At 41.5% G+C, this 20,839-nt stretch overlaps 1 protein-coding gene across 1 annotated transcript in view; it reads right to left on the bottom strand.

The window, feature by feature from the left end:
* Window positions 1–19,027, bottom strand: part of EXOC4 (exocyst complex component 4) — a 607,587-nt gene extending 588,560 nt beyond the window's left edge. Inside the window, exon 1 of the mRNA XM_084643015.1 lies at window positions 18,916–19,027. Within this exon, the coding sequence (XP_084499141.1) occupies window positions 18,916–18,998 (83 nt within the window). The 5' untranslated portion in view covers window positions 18,999–19,027. The remainder of the gene's footprint in view (window positions 1–18,915) is intronic.
* Between the last annotated feature and the right edge of the window lie 1,812 nt (window positions 19,028–20,839).

Below are 20,839 nucleotides of genomic sequence, written 5' to 3'. Positions count from 1 at the left end.
GAAATAAGTGGCTAGATAGCAATACTGCAGAAAAGGATCGGGGGTTACAGTGGATCACAATTTGAATACAAGTCAACAATGTGATGCAACTGGGAAAAGGATAATATCACACTGCGGTATACTAACAGGAGTGTCTTACTTAGGACAGAGGAGAGAATTGTCCCACTCTACTCAGCACTGGTGGCCTCAGCTGTAGTGCTATGTCCAGTTCTGGATGCCACACTTTGGGAAAGATGGACAAACTGGATAGAGTCCACAGGACAGCAACAAAAATGATGAAGGGTTTAGAAAACCTGACTTATCAGGAAAGCTTAAAAAAACTGGGGAAGTTTAGTCTTGAGAAAAGACAACTAAGGGGGGACCTGATAACAGTCTTCAAATACATTAAGGGCTCTTTATAAAGAGGACTGTGATCAACTGTCGTCCATATCTACTGAAAGTAGGACAAGAAGAAATGGGCTTAATCTGCAGCAAGGGAGATTTAGATTAGACATTAGGAAAAACTTTCTAACTATAAGGGTAATCAAGCTCTGGAATAGGCTTCCAAGTTGGGTTGTGGAATCCCCATCATTGGAGGTTTTTAAATACAAGGTTGGACAAAGAGGTCAGGGATGGTCTAGGTTTACTTGGTCCTGCCACAGCGCAGGGGCCTGTACTTGATGACCACTCAAAGTTCCTGCCAGCCCTATATTTCTATGGTACTATGATGGTTGATATTTACAATCATAGAATATCAGGGTTGGAAGGGACCTCAGGAGGTCATCTAGTCCAACCCCCTGCAAAGCAGGGCCAATCCCCAGTTTTTGCCCCAGATCCCTAAATGGCCCCCTCAAGGATTGAACTCACAACCCTGGGTTTAGCAGGCCAATGCTCAAACCACGGAGCTATCCCTCCTCCATACAGTGCTTTGAAAATGGAACACACCAGATAAGAGCTATGGGGAGGTTCTCTCTTGCATTTAATATAATTTATTAATGGATTTACCTTAGTAACAGCTAAAGAGTAAACTGTGCAATCAGACTGCACTAATTATATTCACATTATTGTCCAACTGCAAAGTTATAGCTTTTTCCATTTGCATCTGTTATTGAATAATCATCACCCGCAATGGAAGAAGGCACATGACTATATTGAGTAACTGCAAGATGAAACCCTTGTCCTGCCCTGCCCCAACCCTTCCTTAACATTTGCATCTGCAGCATGTAGCACTATATCTAAAACCAGGTTGTAAATTCTTCAGGGCTGGGACCATCTCTTTCTATTTGTGCTGTGAAGGACCAAAACACACTGTTAGCAGATATTAAAAACAAGGACACCACACAACCCATAATTCCTTCAGAAGCCAATAAATACCTATTCACAGCCATGATAGAAATGACACTGAATGCTTCTCTTATTATTCAACAGCAAGAGAAAACAGACTCATTTGTCATGTGATGCAGCAGCATAATAGATAACTACTGCAGTAGAAAAAGATATTAAGAGATGATCAGCTAGAAAAAGTACTTGGAAATACACTGGCCCTGGCAAATTGCTACTCTCAGCTTCAACTGAGATCCTGTCTTTGGGTAGGCGTTATCACCAGAGCTACCAAAACGTTAGTGAAAAAAAGGGACATTACAGACCACAATAGGTGTTACTCAGAAAGACTAAAGCAAGATTTAAGGTTCCTAAGAATCATCCCCACTTTGTGCTCACACAAACTGCTCAAAAAGTTTACAACATCCACATTGCTGGCTTTCATAATGCTGCTGTGCCACAAAAGCACCTGCTAGCTATAGGTGCTGCTGAGCCTTAAAACGAAGAATCAAGAGAGAGACTGCATCCATAAAACTGAATATATTATACACATATAATTTCCAAGACACCCATCCTGCAGTATCTGAGAACTTCCAAAAGCTTCCTCCCATTCCTTTTTCATGGGCACATCGATATGCCAAAAAATTGCATGAAAAAGATATACTAAGTGTTTTTGCTCAGTATTCATTAGGGCTAGATCTTCACCCGCACCCCACACAAAGCCCGGGTAAGTGAGTTTGACACAAAAGGAGAATGAATCCTCTCCCCGTCCCAAAGCATGTTACAGGTGGATCCATCAACTCCATCTCCATGGCACACTGCACAAATCCTATTGGGCTGGAACGTGCAGAACGTCCCTGTAGTACACAGAGGAGGCGGACTCCCTTAATGGGCTCCCTAAATCCTCCTCCACACTTGGTGGAGCCCTATTGATCCTAGTGCAACTTGGGCTCCTCTCTCTGTAGCTGCAAGAGTAGATATAGGATATTCAATGGGAGAAAAGAATGTTAATGTAACATTTAAGATTGAGAATTTAAGTGCACAGTTAGAAAGCTGGAAGTTACAGCTCCAACTAAAACCGCCCGTGCTACCTTGGGCAAGTTACTTATCTGTATCTCAGTTTATACATTTGTAAGAGAGAGAGAGAATACATTCCTAAATATTTGGGAGGCTTAATTCATTCAATATTTGTAAGTGGCTTTGAGTTTCCCAGATGGATGATGCTGTAAATCTTGAGGAAGTAAAACAGTATTACTACAACTTTTCTGAGCAACTTTTCTGTGTTGGCAGTTTATGGAAGTGAAAAATTGCCACTTTAATTGACTAATTTTGTATACTAAGCAGTCCCCCATATTGCTGTAAATTCCTGGAATTAAAGAACAGGAACATTACTTAGCAGTAATTAAAACTGTAAAGAAATTATGTAATTAGACACCTGAATTTAGTAATCCTCAAAAGTTTGCAAACATACATAGGAAAATAAAAATAGAAAAAGTAAAACATTCATATGGTTTTCAGCTGATCAGAGAGACAAAGATCTATGAAATGATTCGGGGTATATTACCCCCTGAATTAGTTGGAAATAAAGGGAACGGAGCATTGGATCACTGAGGAGCATGAAGAAAACAGAGCTCTAATCTCAACAGTACTCCACTCCACATTGTTCTTTAGGCTTCTCTGCCATCCGTTTCCATATTGCTCTTTGCTGTACTACTGTATACCTTGCTAAGTCTCCCAATTTCTAATTTTGACACTACATTGTAGAGTCAAGTCCTCATTCTACTTCAGTACTCAAAATGGTTTGGCTTAGCTTTCTCCAAGACATGGCTATAAAACAGTCAGGAGACCCAGCTACAATGTGACTGTCCAAGTTAAAACACCATAGAAGCTGCAGTGTAGCTGGACTTATATAACTACACTCTAGCCTTGGGCAAGCCAGGGCTTTAAAAGGATACAGGTAGATACCATCCACTTCCATCAAAGTTAGTTTAGGCCTTAAACATGTAAGTGCCCAAGTTATCCTAGCTGTAAAGTTGGGATAATAATGCTTACTGCCCACCTTCAAAATGTACAGATAAAAAGCACTCAGTGCTAAGTGTCAATATTATTTAGGATGGAGACCTTTTCTTTTTTATGTTTCATAAAGTGTCGTGTACACTTTCAGCACACTGAGAACAATAAAATGAACAGTGAAGCATCAAAATAACCTATCTGAAAGGAAACTTACAAGATAGTTTTATTTTGCACCAGAACAACAACCCAAAGTGCATATAAGAATGTATACAGTCCTCTAGAAGATAAACAAAATCAATGTGTTGCACTGGACAACACGGGCACCTGATTTGAGGCCAACAGAAAACATCTGGAGTGAAATGAAGGAAGCGGTTGCTACCAGCAACAAAATCTCTGAACTGGTGCACTGTGGATACTTGGAACAGTCTGTCTCCTCTGTGCAGGAAATGTCTGCAAAGCTCCAACGAGACTTCAGTATATAATAAAAGCAGACTGAAAAGAAACCCTATTATTAATTATTAGTATTATTATTTTACCTCTAACTATTCATCTCTTTTTGATGTCTAAAGTCACAGACCAGTCACAGGAGTTATCATTTCAATTTAAACCATTATCATCACTATTAAACATTTATATGGCAGAAGCCCTCTAAAAGCCAACCAAGCAGGGGGCCTCACTGTGCTAGGCACTGTACAAACCTATAGAAAATGACAGCACAAAGATCCTACCACAAAGATCTTACAAGAACGGGTGGATGAGTCATAACAGATAGACAAGGGGGTTAGGTGGAGAACAGGGGAGACAGAGTAACCAAACAACAGGATGTGCACAATTCTTAGCCACTTAGGGCAGTAATCACAACAGGCCACACGCTCAACCTTGTAAGGTTGCAGACTGCTGTTTGCATTACCAAAGGGGCAAAGTTTTAAGGAGGATCCTGAAGAAAATAAGGCACTGGCTTTACACATTTTGACTGGGATTTATTCCCATGCATGAGGGACACTATGGGAGCAAAGAGGTGCTTCAGGGATAAGTGGACAATCGTCATAAAAACCATGAATTAGTGACGATGTCCTTTAATAACGATACTAACTGTAAGTAAATACCCTCAAAGGGACAACATAATACCTCCCAGGATTAGATTCTTGTGTCTAGAACCCACAATGGTATGCAATTTTCAGGATCAGGCCCAGACAGAGCAAAACAAAGACCATGCAAGTTAACTGCGGATCCTTTATCCATGTTGAGTAGCACCATACTCCACAATTAATACCACTGGAGGGGACTACTCTCACAGTAAAGTCCAACTCATTGTGAGAACAGACATCAGAATGTAGTCCTAGGGGTCTTTCAGATAAAGCCTTAAAAACAAAATCAGGCCTCTTTGTGTGGACATTAAAGATCCAATAAGTTAAGAAGTTTGCCTGGTACATCTAGCTAGCAATTCCCTAGCAATTCCCTCCCCACCACTCCGGTGCAGTATTTTGTGTGCCAGTAGGCTACACCCTACAAGCAACTGAATTTCAATAGGGCACAATTTTGTGAGGCACCCTGGGATCAACAGTGTTATATTTTCTGCCTGCTATATACACTGTAGCATACATTTCCGAAGCTTCATGAAACTAAAGGACTTATTTGAATTTTATAATTGAAAATTTTTGCCTTAAAGATAAATCCCAGATGGACTGATCTACAGCTTCCAGCAGTACTTAACCTCAAAACACAAACTGATAATATATGTTCTGAAATTACCACAGAATCCCATTGAAACAATTACATAAAAACTTCTTCTTTAAAAAAAGAACAGATAACCTAGGATACACAAGGAACAAAAAAATCCAAAAGATGTTTAACAGAGCAGCAACAAGCTAAATGTTTTCTCATTATTTCCACAGGTTAACTGATTGCTCCCATTAAATTGTGGATTCAGTGACATGAATGTTTAAGATGAAAAGCAAGAGAAAATTACAAGTTAAAATGTTTAAGAGATAAAACATACACCTTTGGGAGACAATGAGATGCTGGCAGGAAGGTAACTAAAATCAGCACTGTACAAGTTAATAGGCATGAGGAGCAGGGGATATCAATATCAGGAAACAGTAAATTGACTATGGAACTATAAAAGATCTTCTCCCAGCAGAATATCGTTCCATTATACCAGCAGTTCTCAAACTATGGGGTGGGCCTCCCAAGGTAGGCACAGGAATGTGTCAAGGGAGGTGAGAGCTGTGTGGTTTTGGGTTTTTTTAAGAGTGCTGGCTATCAGCCCCGGATGGCTGGGGCTCATGCAGAAGGGTCATGCGCACCCAGGAAGCAGAGATAAAGATGATAGCCAGAGCCCCTCCACTCAGGCTCTCCTTCCTCCTCCCACCCACAATCCTTCACCAAGAGGCAGCCTGGGCTCAGGCTCTCCTTCCCCTCCGCTCCCAATCCCTCACCCGGAGGAGGCGGGGCTCCCACTGTCTGCCCCAGGTTGGCAGTAGCCGTAAGGGTGGCAATGGTGCAATAAGTCTGCTGTGAAAAGTGATATGTTATCACTTTTCACATTGCCTCCCTTACTTCTGCACTGCTGCTGTCACTGTTCTGCCTTCAGAGCTGGACGCCCGGCCAGCAGCCGCTGCTCTCCACTCTGCCTTCAGAGCTGGGTGGCAGTATACGTACTTGTGGGGGAAGGGGCCTGAGAACGGCTACAGACACAAAGAAGGAGGGCCCAGTCAAATAAGTTTGAGAACCATTGCATAATACCATGAGGACCAACACCCCTATCAATGGGAACTGAGGGTGCTTAGTTCCCCTGATTCTTCAAGGTTCTAACTCACTGACTATAAAAGAGAAACAGAGAAAGTGACTCTAATCAAAGCGCTGTTAACTATACAAAATAAACTAGAATTTAGAAAAAAGTTTCTCTCCGATCTCTTTGGATTCTATTAATCTTGGTTGTTTCTTGTACACAGGTTTAAACATTTCCAACAGGAAACGACGGTGAACCTTTGATCATTGAGAGCCGAATCAGCTTAGCAGATCTGTGCAATTTGGCTTCAGTTGAGTGCTTAAGAGCCAAATAGTCTCCAGACCCTTAAATGAGCATCTCCAAAGCTTTGTGTCTCCAGTATTTGTGACAGCAGAGGTCAGCTTGACCAGTGGCTGGTTGATTTAGCAAAAAGCAGAAGATATCTGTATACTACATTCTGAAGCAGACAGACTTGACGCCAGTTAACGGAGCTTACATTAGCAGCAAGAATTCAACATCATGAGATGTCTCAAGCAGTGTGTACATTTAAACAAAAACAAAACCCTACCAAAAACAAAACACTGCACTGCACACCCATGGGGAGAGGATAAGAGCGAGAATGAACTACATATGAGAGATGTTAGTCACACTGCTTAATACATAACTGAAAGGCACACAGATACTCTGGTGATGAAGCTAGCATAAGAACCTATATAGAACAGAACAATCTCAGTCTCTTCAGAGGGAACTAGTTACTAATTTTAAACAAATCAGAGATCCCAAAACAAGCACAAATAGACTTCATATGGATTCAGACACAAGAAAAAGTTAAGCTCATTAAGCAACCGCATTTTCCATCAGTGACAGAATCTTCTTACCAGTATTTTTCACAGCCATTAAAATAAAGCTGTACAATCCTACTCAGATCAGAGATCTGAAAGATGAAAACAGAAGCAGCATTTATAAGCTTGTTATACCACCTACTGCTTCATTTCCATCAGATCACATCGCTAACCAGGGTTGGTCAAAGTCAGTATTTGGGTGGGAGCTGTCCAAGGTCTAACTATGTGCTGTAGGAAGTAGTGCTGGTGATTCAGTAGTTAGCTTGCTTCTTTTTGTGCTAGGATTGAACCAAAGCTTCAGCACTGCAGAGGGGGCACAGTGCTGCTGGGAGATAGTCTCTTCTGAAGATGCAAAACCACTGCCCTCCTGACCACTTGTCATGAAAAAAATCCACTGTGTTTTTTGCTTGATTGTTTTGCAAGAGTAAGTATGTATCCGATGAAGTGAGCTGTTGTTCACGAAAGCTTATGCTCAAATAAATTGGTTAGTCTCTAAGGTGCCACAAGTACTCCTTTTCTTTTTAAGAGTACGGCTGTTAATCCCAGTATTGTGGCCAGATCCCCAATTCTGAATACTGCATTCTGCCAAAGTATTACAAACAAAATTCCTTGGAGGTTCAGCTGGACAAGGTATCATTTCACACTCACTGTCCTAAGCTTCTGTGTAGTGTGAATGCTTCATGAGGAGTAAGTGCCGCATTTTAGTTCAGATTCGTATAGGGTCAATCTATGTATACAGTCTATAAAATTGCTTTGGCATCCCTTCAGCAGGGAGGGCAATACAGAAAGTCTAAATTATTATTTACAATTCAGTTCACAGATTATATACAGAGATAAATATTTTTATCCTGTGAACTTTCAGGCTGCTGGTTTTAACACTTGGAGAAAGGGTCTTTTTAAAAATGTTTTAGAACACTGCTTGTGATAGAAATAGATTTACAAAATGTTGCAGCATATACAGATCAGAATTATTGGGCTATACTTCTTGTGACAGTTATATCCTAACTGTGATACAAGAAATGAGAATAGCAGCTATTGTGATGGTGTCCCTAGGGTACAACCTGGACTGTGGGACCATTGAGTTCTCTGTCCCACGCCAACCTGCGTTGCCTCTCACACTGTGATGGTGATGTCAAGGTGAAAACCTCTGACAAGTACTGCACTTACACAGACTTCCACAGGCAGGGACACATCCAACTGTGTTACACAAATGATTTCCCAGCCACTCATGAACCCACTACAGAAAGACTCCAGCCAATTCCCTCCAGCTCCCCAGCCTTGGACCCCAGGACTATATTGTCTTATACTGCTCAAGGGTCCCTTGGGCAGTGCAAGTTCATTAAGTAGTTCACCACTCTGACAAAATGGTAGTGGACATGCAAAAGCCCTTGTTAACCTGAGCTGAGATTTCCCAAACACTTCAACCAAAACCCACTGTTTTAGGAAAAATATAAAAAAGATTTATTAACTACAGAAAGACATATTTTAAGTGATTCTAAGTAGCAGGCACAGAGATCAGAGTTGGTTACTTAAGAAACAAAGATAAATTTGCAGTTTAAGTCTACAAACTAAGCAGGATTTGAATCAAGCAGTTCTCACCCTAAGAGATGGTACAAACAGGTTACAGTTCCTCAATACACAGGCTGGGATTACCTTCCAGCCTGGGACCACCCTTCCCCAGTTCAAAGTCTTTGTCTTCCAGATGTTCCTCCAGGTGTTGAGCTGACAGTGGTGAATGTGGGAGTTCCAGCATGCTACTCTGAGTGCAACAGCTATGTATTGGACCTCCTTGCTATAAATCATGAATTGGGACATCAGCTCTATGCTCTTAAACAGAAAGAGAAGATCAAATGCCAGGTCATTAATAAGAATGAATTCAGCAAAGTTCACTTTGAAAAGAATAAAAGTACTGACCAATGAGTATTTATTTTATATATAGAGAGAGAAAAGGAATTACATGTGTGAGAATACTATGCTTTCAGATTTACATCTATAGAAGCACACATTTTAGAAACAAAGTTGGTAACATGCTATATCTCCACTTGCGCCCTCAGTTCTCCTTTACATCCAGATGTGTGTTTGTACGTACGTATGCCTCTGTGAAGCTTTGCACCTAGACTACAATAAAGTCTTATCAAGTCACAACCAAAGATTGTTTTTCCAATTAAACCAGCTATTAAAGGCCACTTCTTAAAAATAGCAGCCTTTAATTGGAAAGAAAAAAGTCTTACAATAAATAAAAGGCAGACATTCACCCACTAAAAATCTGACAAGATCTCTCAAAAAATAGCATTTGCTAAATGCCAGCTTGCTTGTTTCATAGTACAAAAGCTGCCTCAACGAACTACAGACAAAACAAAAGGTTAGGAAAAATCAATATAAATACACGTGTTTGTCCTCTGCAAGATAAGAAAATATTCCCCAAATTGTCTTGCATCAGTTGATCAGAATTTTCTCAATCCAATTCATTACATTTTAAAGAAACAGTATGAAGGCAAATGGGACTAACATTAGACCTCTGTAACAGCGGGCTCTTGGCCTCCAACAATAATATTTTGCACTTTCACAGTATCTTTCATTGGAAGATCTCAAAGCACTTCACAACATGTATAAAAAATACAAAAGCAGTGTAAAATAGGAAGGATCTAGTTGAGAATCTGAAAGTGGAAGGTAGCTTCGGTGAAAGTGATCATGAAATGAGAGTTCATGATTCTAAGGAATGGTATGGGGGAAAACAGCAGAATAAAGACAATGGACTTAAAGAAGATGGATGTTAGCAAAGTCAGAGAATTGGAAGGTAAGATCCCGTGGGAAGCAAGTCTAAGGGGGAAAAAAGAGTTCTAGAGAGTTGGTGGGTTTTTAGAAAGGCATTAAGGGCTCAAGAGCAAACTTTACCAATGTGTAGGAAAGATAGAAAGTATGGTAAGAGGATACTCTGGCTCAGCCAGATCTTCAATTACCTGAAACTCAAAAAAGAGTCGTACAAAAAGTGGAAACTAAGTTAAATTACAAAGGATAAATATAAAAAACAACACAAGCATGTAGCAATGAAATTAGAAAGGTCAAGGCACAAAACAAGATTAAACTAACTAGGGATATAAAGGATACAAGAAAGCATTTTATAAATATGTAAGAAACAAAAGGAAAACCAAGGACAGGGTAGGCCCATTACTCAATGAGAAGGGAAAGACAACAACTGAAAACACAGCAATGGCCAAAGTAGTAAATGCCTTTCTTGTTTCAGTTTTCACCATAAAAAATTAACAATGATTGGACAACTACCAGACTAAATGGGGTAGGATCTGAGGCTAAAATAGGAAAACAACAAGTTAAGAATTACTTAGACAAGTTTGATCTCTTCAAGTCAGCAGGGCCTGATGAAATACATCCTAGAATACTTAAGGAGGTGGCTGAAGAGATCTCTGAGCCATTAGTAATTATCTTTGAGAACTCATGGAGGACAGGATACCAGAGAATGGGAAAAGCGCAAATATAGTACCTTTCTATAAAAAGGGGAATAAGGAAAACCCATGGAATTACAGACCAGTCAGTTTAACTTCAGTACCCAGAAAGATAATGGAGCAAATAATCAATTCGTAAGCAACTAGAAGAAAATAAGGTAATAAGTAACAGGCAACATGGATTTGTCAGGAACAAATCATGTCAAACCAACCTAATATTCTTCTTTGACAGGATAACAAGCCTTATGGATGGGGGGCAGCAGTGAACATGATATATCTTGACTTTAGTAAGGTTTTTGATACTGTCTCACATGATCTTCTCATAAACAAACTAGAGAAAAATAGCCTAGATGAACCTACTATAAAGTGGGTGCACAACTAGCTGGAAAACTGTACTCAAGAGAGTAGTTATCAATGGTTCACAATTAGACTGGAAGGGTATATTGAGTGGGGTACCACAGGGATTTGTCCTGGATTCAGTTCTAGTCAATATCTTTATAACTGATTTAAATAATGGCATAAAGAGTACCTTTATAAAGTTTGCAGATGATACCAAACTGGAAGGAGTCGCAAGAACTTTGGAGGACAGGATTAGAATTCAAAATGATTTTGACAAACTTGAGAAATTAAGTTTAAGTAAATTTACTTGAATTAAACAGGATGAAATGCAATGAGGACAAATGCAAAGAACTGCTCTTAAGAAGGAACGATTTCCTAGGAAGGAGTACCGCAGAAAAGGATCTGGGGATTATAGTGGATCACAAACCAAATACGAGTCAACAATGTAATACTGTTGCAAAATATATGACCATCAATCTGGGATGTGTTAGCAAAAGTGTGATAAGCAAGACACAAGTAGTAATTCTTCCACTCTACTCAGCACTAATAAGGCCTCAGTTGGAGTACTGTGCCCAGTTCTGGGTGCCACAGTATGGGAAAGATGTGCACGAATTGGAGAAAGTCCAGAGGAGAGCAACAAAATGATTAAAAGTCTAAAATAGAGGTTCTCAACCAGTGGTATGCATACCCCTAGGGGTACACAGAGTTCTTCCAGAGGATACATCAGCTCACCTAGCTATTTGCCTAGTTTTACAATAAGCTACATAAAAAGCACTAGCAAAGCCAGTACAAACTAAAATTTCATACAGACAATTACTTGTTTATACTGATCTATATACTATACACTGAAAAGTACAATATTTATATTCCAATTGATTTATTTTATAACTATATGGTAAAAATGAGAAAGTAAGCAATTTTCAGTAATAGTGTACTGTGACACTTTTGTATTTTTATGTCTGATTTTGTAAGCAAGTAGATTTTAAGTAAGGTGAAACTTGGGGGTATGCAAGACAAATCAGATTCCTAAAAGGGATATAGTCGTCTGGAAAGGTTGAGAGCCACTGGTCTAGAAAACATGACCTAAGAGGAAAGACTGAACAAAAAAATGGGTTTGTTTAGTCTGGAGAAGACTGAGTGGGAACATGACAACAGTCTTCAAGTACAAAAAAGGTTGTTACAAAGAGGAGTGTGATAAATTATTCTCCTTAACACTGAGGACAGGACAAGAAGTACGGGGCTTAAATTGCAGCAAGGGAGATTTAGGTTGGATGTTAGGAAAAACTACCTAATTGTAAGGGTAGTTAAACACTGGAACAAATTACCTCCATTACAGGAGGTTTTTAAGAACAGATTAGACAAACACCTGTCAGGGATGGTCTAGATAATACTTGGTCCTTCCTCAGTGCAGGGGACTGGACTAGATGACCTGCTGAGGTCCCTTACAGTCCTACATTTCTATGATTATTATGCACAATTTACCAATGGGTAAACCACGCACAGAGAGGATAAGCATTTTGCTTCAGAATACACAGAAAATCAATAGTGGTGCCGAGAACAGAATCTCAGGGCTTGCCTATGCTTACCGTGGATGGACGCTGCAGCGATCGATCCACCAGGGGTCGATTTAGCAGGTCTAGTGAAGACCCGCTAAATCAACCGCCGATCTCTCTGCCGTCAACTCCGGTACTCCAACGGAATGAGACGCGTAAGGTAAGTCGACAGGAGAGTTTCTACCGTCAACCCAGAGCGGTGTAGATACTGCAATAAGTCAGCCTAAGGTACGCTGACTCCAGCTAAGTTATTCACGTAGCTGGAGTTGTGTAACTTAGGTCACGTGGACCTGCCCTAAGAGACCTGACTCCCAGTGCCCTACTCTAAACATCACAATGCAAGGCCCAATATTAAAAACACAGTCCCTGCCCTGCCATCATTTCAGTTTTATTCTGCTGTTCTGACAAGGCAGGAGGGAAATGGGATGAGAATAAGAAAGACTGCTAATGGTGCTGCTTCCAGCACCCATGAGGGCAAGGGGGAAAGATAGAATGGAGATCCCCCTGTAAGCAGCCAGAGGGGAAGAGAGCAGCTGCAGCAGCAGAGAGGGGGAACATCCAGATGCAATAGTGCACCTATCTCTAGTACCTATCATCCGTGTACTTGACAAATATTTATTAAGTACAACACTCTGTCTAGTTATTTATACCACATGTTATGGGTGTACTGTGTGGTCTGTGATGCAATATCCCAGTTTTTCATATAGGAAAATGGAGGCACGGTGAGGTGATGGAACCCACCCAAGACCACACAGCAAGTCAGTGGCAGAGCCACTAATAATAGAACCTTGCTCAGCTCTCACAATATGAGCCTAAGTAGCAGTCGGCTGCTCTAACCACTCAATGACTCTTCCTCCTGAATTTAATAGCTGCCTAGCAGACACGGCCAACATAAAAAAATGGGCGCTTCACAGCAGGTCACAGAAACAGTGCTTTAGTACAATCCCACTTTATCTCCCTGCTCCTCGTAGGTGTACAGCAAAGTTTTCAAGCCCTGCATTAGATAATCTCCTCCACTCTGCCTACTTTGTATGTTATTGTGAGCAAACGTGGTACTGTACAATGATCTGGATCAGGACCTAGATAAATGAAAAATCTTCTTAAAAAGAAAGTGTCCAGAAAACCAGTCTATTCCCAATGCAATGGGAAGGATTGCCACTAACTGGGGACAGTAACACAGTACTACTTTATTGAGACACAAGCTAATCCTTTCTATGGACTATCCCTCAATTTCCTGATTATCTGCATCCCAAGATACTGTGGTGTTTCTAAATGACCCAGAGACTGAGGTCATTCTAGAGTTTCTAAACCCTGCAGGGACAGAGCTTTTGACCCTGGCACAGTCTAAGTAGATCTTAGGACCCTTACAAGACCACCTTTAGAAAACTCAGAGGGCCAATGACAGGCAGTCCCCCAAGATATCCTGATGAAGCAGATGCTACTACACTAAATTATCCTCTCAACTTGTGTAAATTGTTATAGATCAACTCAAGTCGATAGAGGTCTGACAATTTACACTAGCTGAGAATCTGGCTCTGATGCTCTTATTCACATTGAGTAAGAAATCATCAAATTAGAAATAAAATCTAAAATAAAAATAAAATAAAAGTTCCAATTCCTAGGCTCCTGGCACTAATATCACATTAGATGGCACAATATTCAATATCAATCATACTCAATAAGTAATGGGCTACTCAACAAGTGTAAGGGTATCCAAATCTCAAAGCATTTTGCAAACAAAAATTTAATGGACACTGTCAACTTGAAAAAGATATATTTTTTTCTGAAAGCATACCTACTATTGTTACAAATAACACCTAAGTACTGTAAATGAAAGACTGGGTTCTCAGATGTTCTCTATTTCCCTGTTCATTTACAGTTCTTTGTGTTTTAAAGCAGTTTATGTATAGTCAGTTTCACTTTTTCTGATACATAGCCCATTGCATTGGAAATAGACTGGTTTTCTGGAAACGTTCTTTTAAGAAGATTTCTCACTTATCTAGATCCTGATCCAGTTCACTGTTTCAAAGAAATTCATCAAGTTAACCCTGCTTTTTGTGTGGGTCTTTCACATTTAAACAAACAGGAAACCATGACTATAAAATCAGAAAAATTGGCATAAGAACTTGGACGCAGGTTTAGTAGAGATTAAATTATTTTAAGTTTTTTATTTTAAACAAACTAAATTTCAAGTTGATGATGTCCCTATAAGCTTTACAACAGCCTTACGAGATTAGCAAATAAAAGACTGGACACAAATGGAGTTACACCAAAAAATAACTAAGTTTTGCTTATTATAGTTGGCAATATCTTACTGCAAGCTCAAAATTATATGGCTTTCCCTAACAGCCATGTATCTTTCCCATGTAGCAAACACTCCTTGACATCATCTCAGTTGGCTCTCATCTGAGCTCAAATGCGGTTCCTTCAGTTTTACTTCAAATATAACAATAATCATATATATAAAATTACTTGTATTTTTCTAGATATGCCAAACAACCGGCATGGAAATGTCATTAGATGTTCAGCACATTCATTTTTATCTTAATTACTAATAAAAGATCATAGAGAATGAATTTTAATAATATAACTTCCTTTCCACCATTCATGCCATTTACATTTTGCACTCAACTAGAAAATGAAGTTATTAATGGATCAGTTTTCCTTTCACTGCTAATCAGTTTTACGTTCAGATTCCCATGAACTAGTTCATTATGATGTCTGGATTGCAAACACTGCAGGGAATGTTTAGATTCAAAACAAGAACAGCTTCCATTGATTTTTTATTTCTTAAATGTCATGACTCACTAGAACGTTTTAATATTTTCACGCAGTATTTTATCTAAATGTTAAATTGAAAGTTTGGGCCTAAACTATCTACAGAGGCACTTTTCAGAGTAGCAGCCGTGTCAGTCTGTATTCGCAAAAAGAAAAGGAGTACTTGTGGCACCTTAGAGACTAACCAATTTATTTGAGCATAAGCTTTCATGAGCTACAGCTCACTTCATGGGATGCAAGTGAGCTGTAGCTCACGAAAGCTTATGCTCAAATAAACTGATTAGTCGCTAAGGTGCCACAAGTACTCCTTTTCTTTTTATAGAGGCACTGTTACCATAATGAAAGTTCCTAGACAGGTAAAACATAAACATATAACAATATTAGATATTTCACTATAAACTTAAAGGATTCCAAATTTAAGTATGGTTAAAAAGGGGGATAAGAGATGTGACAACATCTAAAATAAACAGACATGGTTTTCAGTTTTTAAAAACTGTGGAAATTTTAAGATTTAAATCTTCCCTGCTATGCTGGAATCTCAAACCAAGAGCATTGGGTTTGAGAACCATAAAGTGAAACTTAACAGGAACAGAAAATAAACATGATTCATCCAATTTCACTATCCACACTCAGTGACACTAAAAACAACTTAAGTAGTAAAAGGTAGTCACATTTACATTATTAAACTTTTTGAAGCTGTCATTAATAAACTATGGTAAAGAATTACTTCACAATATGAATTTTATGTTAGGGCCCCTTTTGGTTTTCCCACTATAAACATGTCACACACACACACAGTTAGTTTTTGCTTAGACATTTCATCTTCCCCCAAATGAATTCTTGCAGTTATTTTGTAACGGGACTCTACAACTTGGTCATCTACTGCAACAAAATGCACTTAGGTTATTAATTTCTTTGGCTTTCAATAATTTAATGTATTTTTGGGTGGTAAATTTAAATCAAGGACACAGAAAACTTCAGATGTGTTGAAGAAAACCACCTCATTTCATCTCACTGTATTTACTATTATTTGTGCCTCTTATTTTGTTACCATCACACACTCTAAAAACTAGTGTTACACATCTGGGATGCTTGAAAGATTATACAACATGCCTTAGATGTGATCTAAACAACTGTCCACTAAGGGTTGCTATCTTTCTGGAATTCTGTGTGGTCTCATACACACTTTTTGTATGGTTACACTGCAATTAAAAACCTATTCGTGGCCTGTGCCAACTGACTCAGGCTCACAGGGCTCAGGCTAAGAGGCTGTTTAATTGCAGTGTAAATATTCAGGCTAGGACTGGAGCACAAGTTCTAGGACCCTGCAAGATGGAAAGATCCCAGAGATCAGGCTACAGCTCAAAACTGAACATCTATACTACAATTAAACAGCCCCTTAGCCCGAGTCAGCTGAAACAGCCCAACCACAGGCGTCTAACTGCAGTGTAGACATACCCATAGAGTTTTAGGTCAGAAGGAGCCATCATGATCATCTAGTCTTGACCTGCACACTGCAGACCACACAACCTCACCCACCTACTCCTGCCCATAAGGCTAAGATTTTGGGATGTGTACTTTTATTTCATGGCCAGTGCGCAAGCAATAAAAAATAAAATTAAAATGTACACAGCAAGCAGGGCAATTGCCCAGGACCCCACACCCCAAGGGGCCCCATGAACCTAAGTTACGGGTGGCAAGGCTCTGACTTTAACCGAAGCCTGAGCCCCGCCACCCAGAGCTGAAGACCAAATCCTATCACCCAGGACTGAATTATTTGAATTTTGAGGCAGTCGCAGCGCTCTCATAATATCACAGAATCCATGACATTCGTGACAGACTTACCCATAGCCTCTCATTGACTTACTGAAATCCTCAAATCTTAAAGACTTGAAGTTACAGAGAATACACCATTTAATCTAGTTCAAACTAGCAAGTGACCTATCCATACTGCAGAGGAAGATGAAAACTTCCCAGGATCTCTGTCAATCTGATCCAGAGGAAAATTCCTCCCCGATCCCAAATAGGGTGATCAATTAGACCCTGAGCATGTGGGCAAGATCCCCCAACCAGACATCTGGGAAAAAATTTCTGTCGTAACTCAGAGTCCTCTGCATCTAGTGTCCAATCACTGACCTAAGCCTGCGGGACACTAAAGAAAACCAGATTGTTTTCCAGTCATTACCATTTGTATAGGGCACAAGATCCTTAAATAAGAAATGCTGTGTAAATGCAAATTATTTTTATAGTTTATTCCAGGTAGATGATACAAAGCCACTGAATTTTATAATGCATTATTAGTGCAACCATCCCATAATGCACAGTAGTTACAATATGATGTGTTTCAGAGTATCAGCCGTGTTAGTCTGTATTCGCAAAAAGAAAAGGAGGACTTGTGGCACCTTAGAGACTAACCAATTTATTAGAGCATAAGCTTTCGTGAGCTACAGCTCACTTCATCGGATGTATGCGATGAATTTTAGGTATTGTTTCATATTCTCTGTGTATATATAAAGCCTGCTGCAGTTTCCACGATATGCATCTGAGGAAGTGAGCTGTAGCTCACGAAAGCTTATGCTCTAATAAATTGGTTAGTCTCTAAGGTGCCACAAGTCCTCCTTTTCTTTTTGCGAATATGATGTGTGTGTGTGGGGACAGCAAATAATGATATTAGTAAGCATCAGTATGTGAGAAGTTGGCATTAGTAAACACCAGTGAGGGAAAGTGGCTGCCAACTCACTGGTTATAAGCAGCATAAAAAGGATGTGATTTTAAAAGTATTTTTTAAAGAGATAGAGGGAAACTAGTGGAGTGGAGTGAGGAGGATCAGACAGCTTCAGGCACAGTAGCTGGATCATCCTCTGACATAGAGAGGAGGGGTTGTAGGAGTGAGTGCAGCCAAAAAACAGCAGAGTCACAATATGATTTGACATGCTTGCAGTTTCTCCTTTTCATCCCCTGCAAGGCAACACAATACAATCCCTGGAAGGCAGCAACTTTTCAATTGCTGTGGTTTATAACAGGATATGAGACTGCATGTACACTTCCCGGTGCTTTCTGACCAGCCTTCGTCTAATCAGCTCAAAGGCCGCTGCGCCTGCAGGGTGCTCCAGCAAACACTGATACAGAGGTTCCCAGTCCTTCCAGGACATCCCGAGAATGGTCCTGACTAAGTCCTGTTGCCCAGAATAGGGCACAAGGGGCATGTGAGAAAGAGTCTGCTGTGGTCACAAGATCCTTAGGTCCTCTTTTTTTCAATCAAGTCAGCCAAGGAAATGCACAGGGAAAGGGGGTAGGACCTATTACACATTACAGCCTCCACAGGGCACGTGGATGCCCTTACTCCCAATGAAGGGCTTCCTAAAAATTAAGGGGGATGCCCTGCTGGGTTTGCCCGGTCTCTAGCTCTCACTGTTTCTGTCAGACTTAACAGGGCTGTTGTGATTACGTGGGCAACACACGCCACCCCCCCCCCCCAAATGCCCACAAGGCGTGAGCGGCTTCTGAGAGCCTGGGGTCCGCTGCAGCTACAGCCTGAGATCCCCCCGAGGCTAAGCCGTCTCCCCCCCACACACACACACACCCGAGAAATGGGGGCCTCCTGCTGCTGTGCAGGGGTCCCTGAAATCCGGGGGTGGGGGGGGTCCACTGGAGTCACGGCACCACAGGCGCCCTCAGCTCTGACAAGCGGCGCCTCTCGTGGCCGTGGGCACCCCGCTGCTGGAGAGGGTCCCGGCTGCGACGGCGGGGGCCGGGCCTCGGGGGGCGGGGGCCACCCCAACGGCGGCTCCCCCGGGGGCCTGAGGGGAAGCGTGGCCCAGCGAGCCCTGCTGACAGGGGCCTGGAAGGGACGTGCCGCCCCCATCCTCGGCGGCGGCGGGCCCTGCGAGCCCCCGTACCTGATCACAGAGATGAGCAGGCCCGAGGGGTCCTTGCTCTTGCTCATGGTGCTCCTGTATCTCCCAGGCGCCTCTCCCGCCATCTTGAGCCCACCCCCATACACAGGGTCGCGCCCCCTGGCTGGCTGCAGGTCGACCAATCGGAATCGAGGGAGTGGAGAGACTGGGACTGAACGCTCCAATAAGGGCCGAGAGGAGGCGGGATATGGGCTGTCGAGCGTCTATGCCACATGTAGGGCGGGCCCTGGGCACGCTGGGAGTTGTAGTTTCCACAAAAAGAAAAGGAGGACTTGTGGCACCTTAGAGACTAACCAATTTATTTGAGCATGAGCTTTCGTGAGCTACAGCTCACTTCATCGGATGTATGCCGTGGAAACTGCAGCAGACTTTATATATACACAGAGAATATGAACCAATACCTCCTCCCACCCCACTGTCCTGCTGGTAATAGCTTATCTAAAGTGATCATCAGGTGGGCTATTTCCTGCACAAATCCAGGTTTTCTCACATCCCCCCCACCCCCATACACACACAAACTCACTCTCCTGCTGGTAATAGCTCATCCAAACTGACCACTCTCCAAGTTTAAATCCAAGTTAAACCAGAACATCTGGGGGGGGGGGGGAAACAAGAGGAAACAGGCTACCTTGCATAATGACTTAGCCACTCCCAGTCTCTAGTTAAGCCTAAATTAATAGTATCCAATTTGCAAATGAATTCCAATTCAGCAGTTTCTTGCTGGAGTCTGGATTTGAAGTTTAGTTGTTTTAAGATAGCAACCTTCATGTCTGTGATTGCGTGACCAGAGAGATTGAAGTGTTCTCCGACTGGTTTATGAATGTTATAATTCTTGACATCTGATTTGTGTCCATTTATTCTTTTACGTAGAGACTGTCCAGTTTGACCAATGTACATGGCAGAGGGGCATTGCTGGCACATGATGACATATATCACATTGGTGGATGTGCAGGTGAACGAGCCTCTGATAGTGTGGCTGATGTTATTAGGCCCTGTGATGGTGTCCCCTGAATAGATATGTGGACACAGTTGGCAACGGGCTTTGTTGCAAGGATAAGTTCCTGGGTTAGTGGTTCTGTTGTGTGGTATGTGGTTGTTGGTGAGTATTTGCTTCAGGTTGCGGGGCTGTCTGTAGGCAAGGACTGGCCTGTCTCCCAAGATTTGTGAGAGTGCTGGGTCATCCTTTAGGATAGGTTGTAGATCCTTAATAATGCGTTGGAGGGGTTTTAGTTGGGGGCTGTAGGTGACGGCTAGTGGTGTTCTGTTATTTTCTGTTATGTTACTGTCCTGTAGTAGGTAACTTCTGGGAACTCTTCTGGCTCTATCAATCTGTTTCTTTACTTCTGCAGGTGGGTATTGTAGTTGTAAGAAAGCTTGACAGAGATCTTGTAGGTGTTTGTCTCTGTCTGAGGGGTTGGAGCAAATGCGGTTGTATCACAGAGCTTGGCTGTAGACGATGGATCGTGTGGTGTGGTCAGGGTAAAAGCTGGAGGCATGCAGGTAGGAATAGCGGTCAGTAGGTTTCCGGTATAGGGTGGTGTTTATGTGACCATTGTTTTATTAGCACTGTAGTGTCCAGGAAGTGGATCTCTTGTGTGGACTGGACCAGGCTGAGGTTGGTGGTGGGATGGAAATTGTTGAAATCATGGTGGAATTCCTCAAGGGCTTCTTTTCCATGGGTCCAGATGATGAAGATGTCATCAATATAGTGCAAGTAGAGTAGGGGCTTTAGGGGACGAGAGCTGAGGAAGCGTTGTTCTAAATCAGCCATAAAAATGTTGGCATACTGTGGGGCCATGCGGGTACCCATAGCAGTGCCGCTGATCTGAAGGTATACATTGTCCCCAAATGTGAAATAGTTATGGGTAAGGACAAAGTCACAAAGTTCAGCCACCAGGTTAGCCGT

This window comes from Lepidochelys olivacea (genome assembly GCF_965140295.1).
Source record: "Lepidochelys olivacea isolate rLepOli2 genome assembly, chromosome: 1".
Taxonomy (NCBI): Eukaryota; Metazoa; Chordata; order Testudines; family Cheloniidae; genus Lepidochelys; species Lepidochelys olivacea.
Note: the sequence above shows the minus strand (reverse complement) of the source record. Positions and strands in the feature narration are given on the sequence as shown.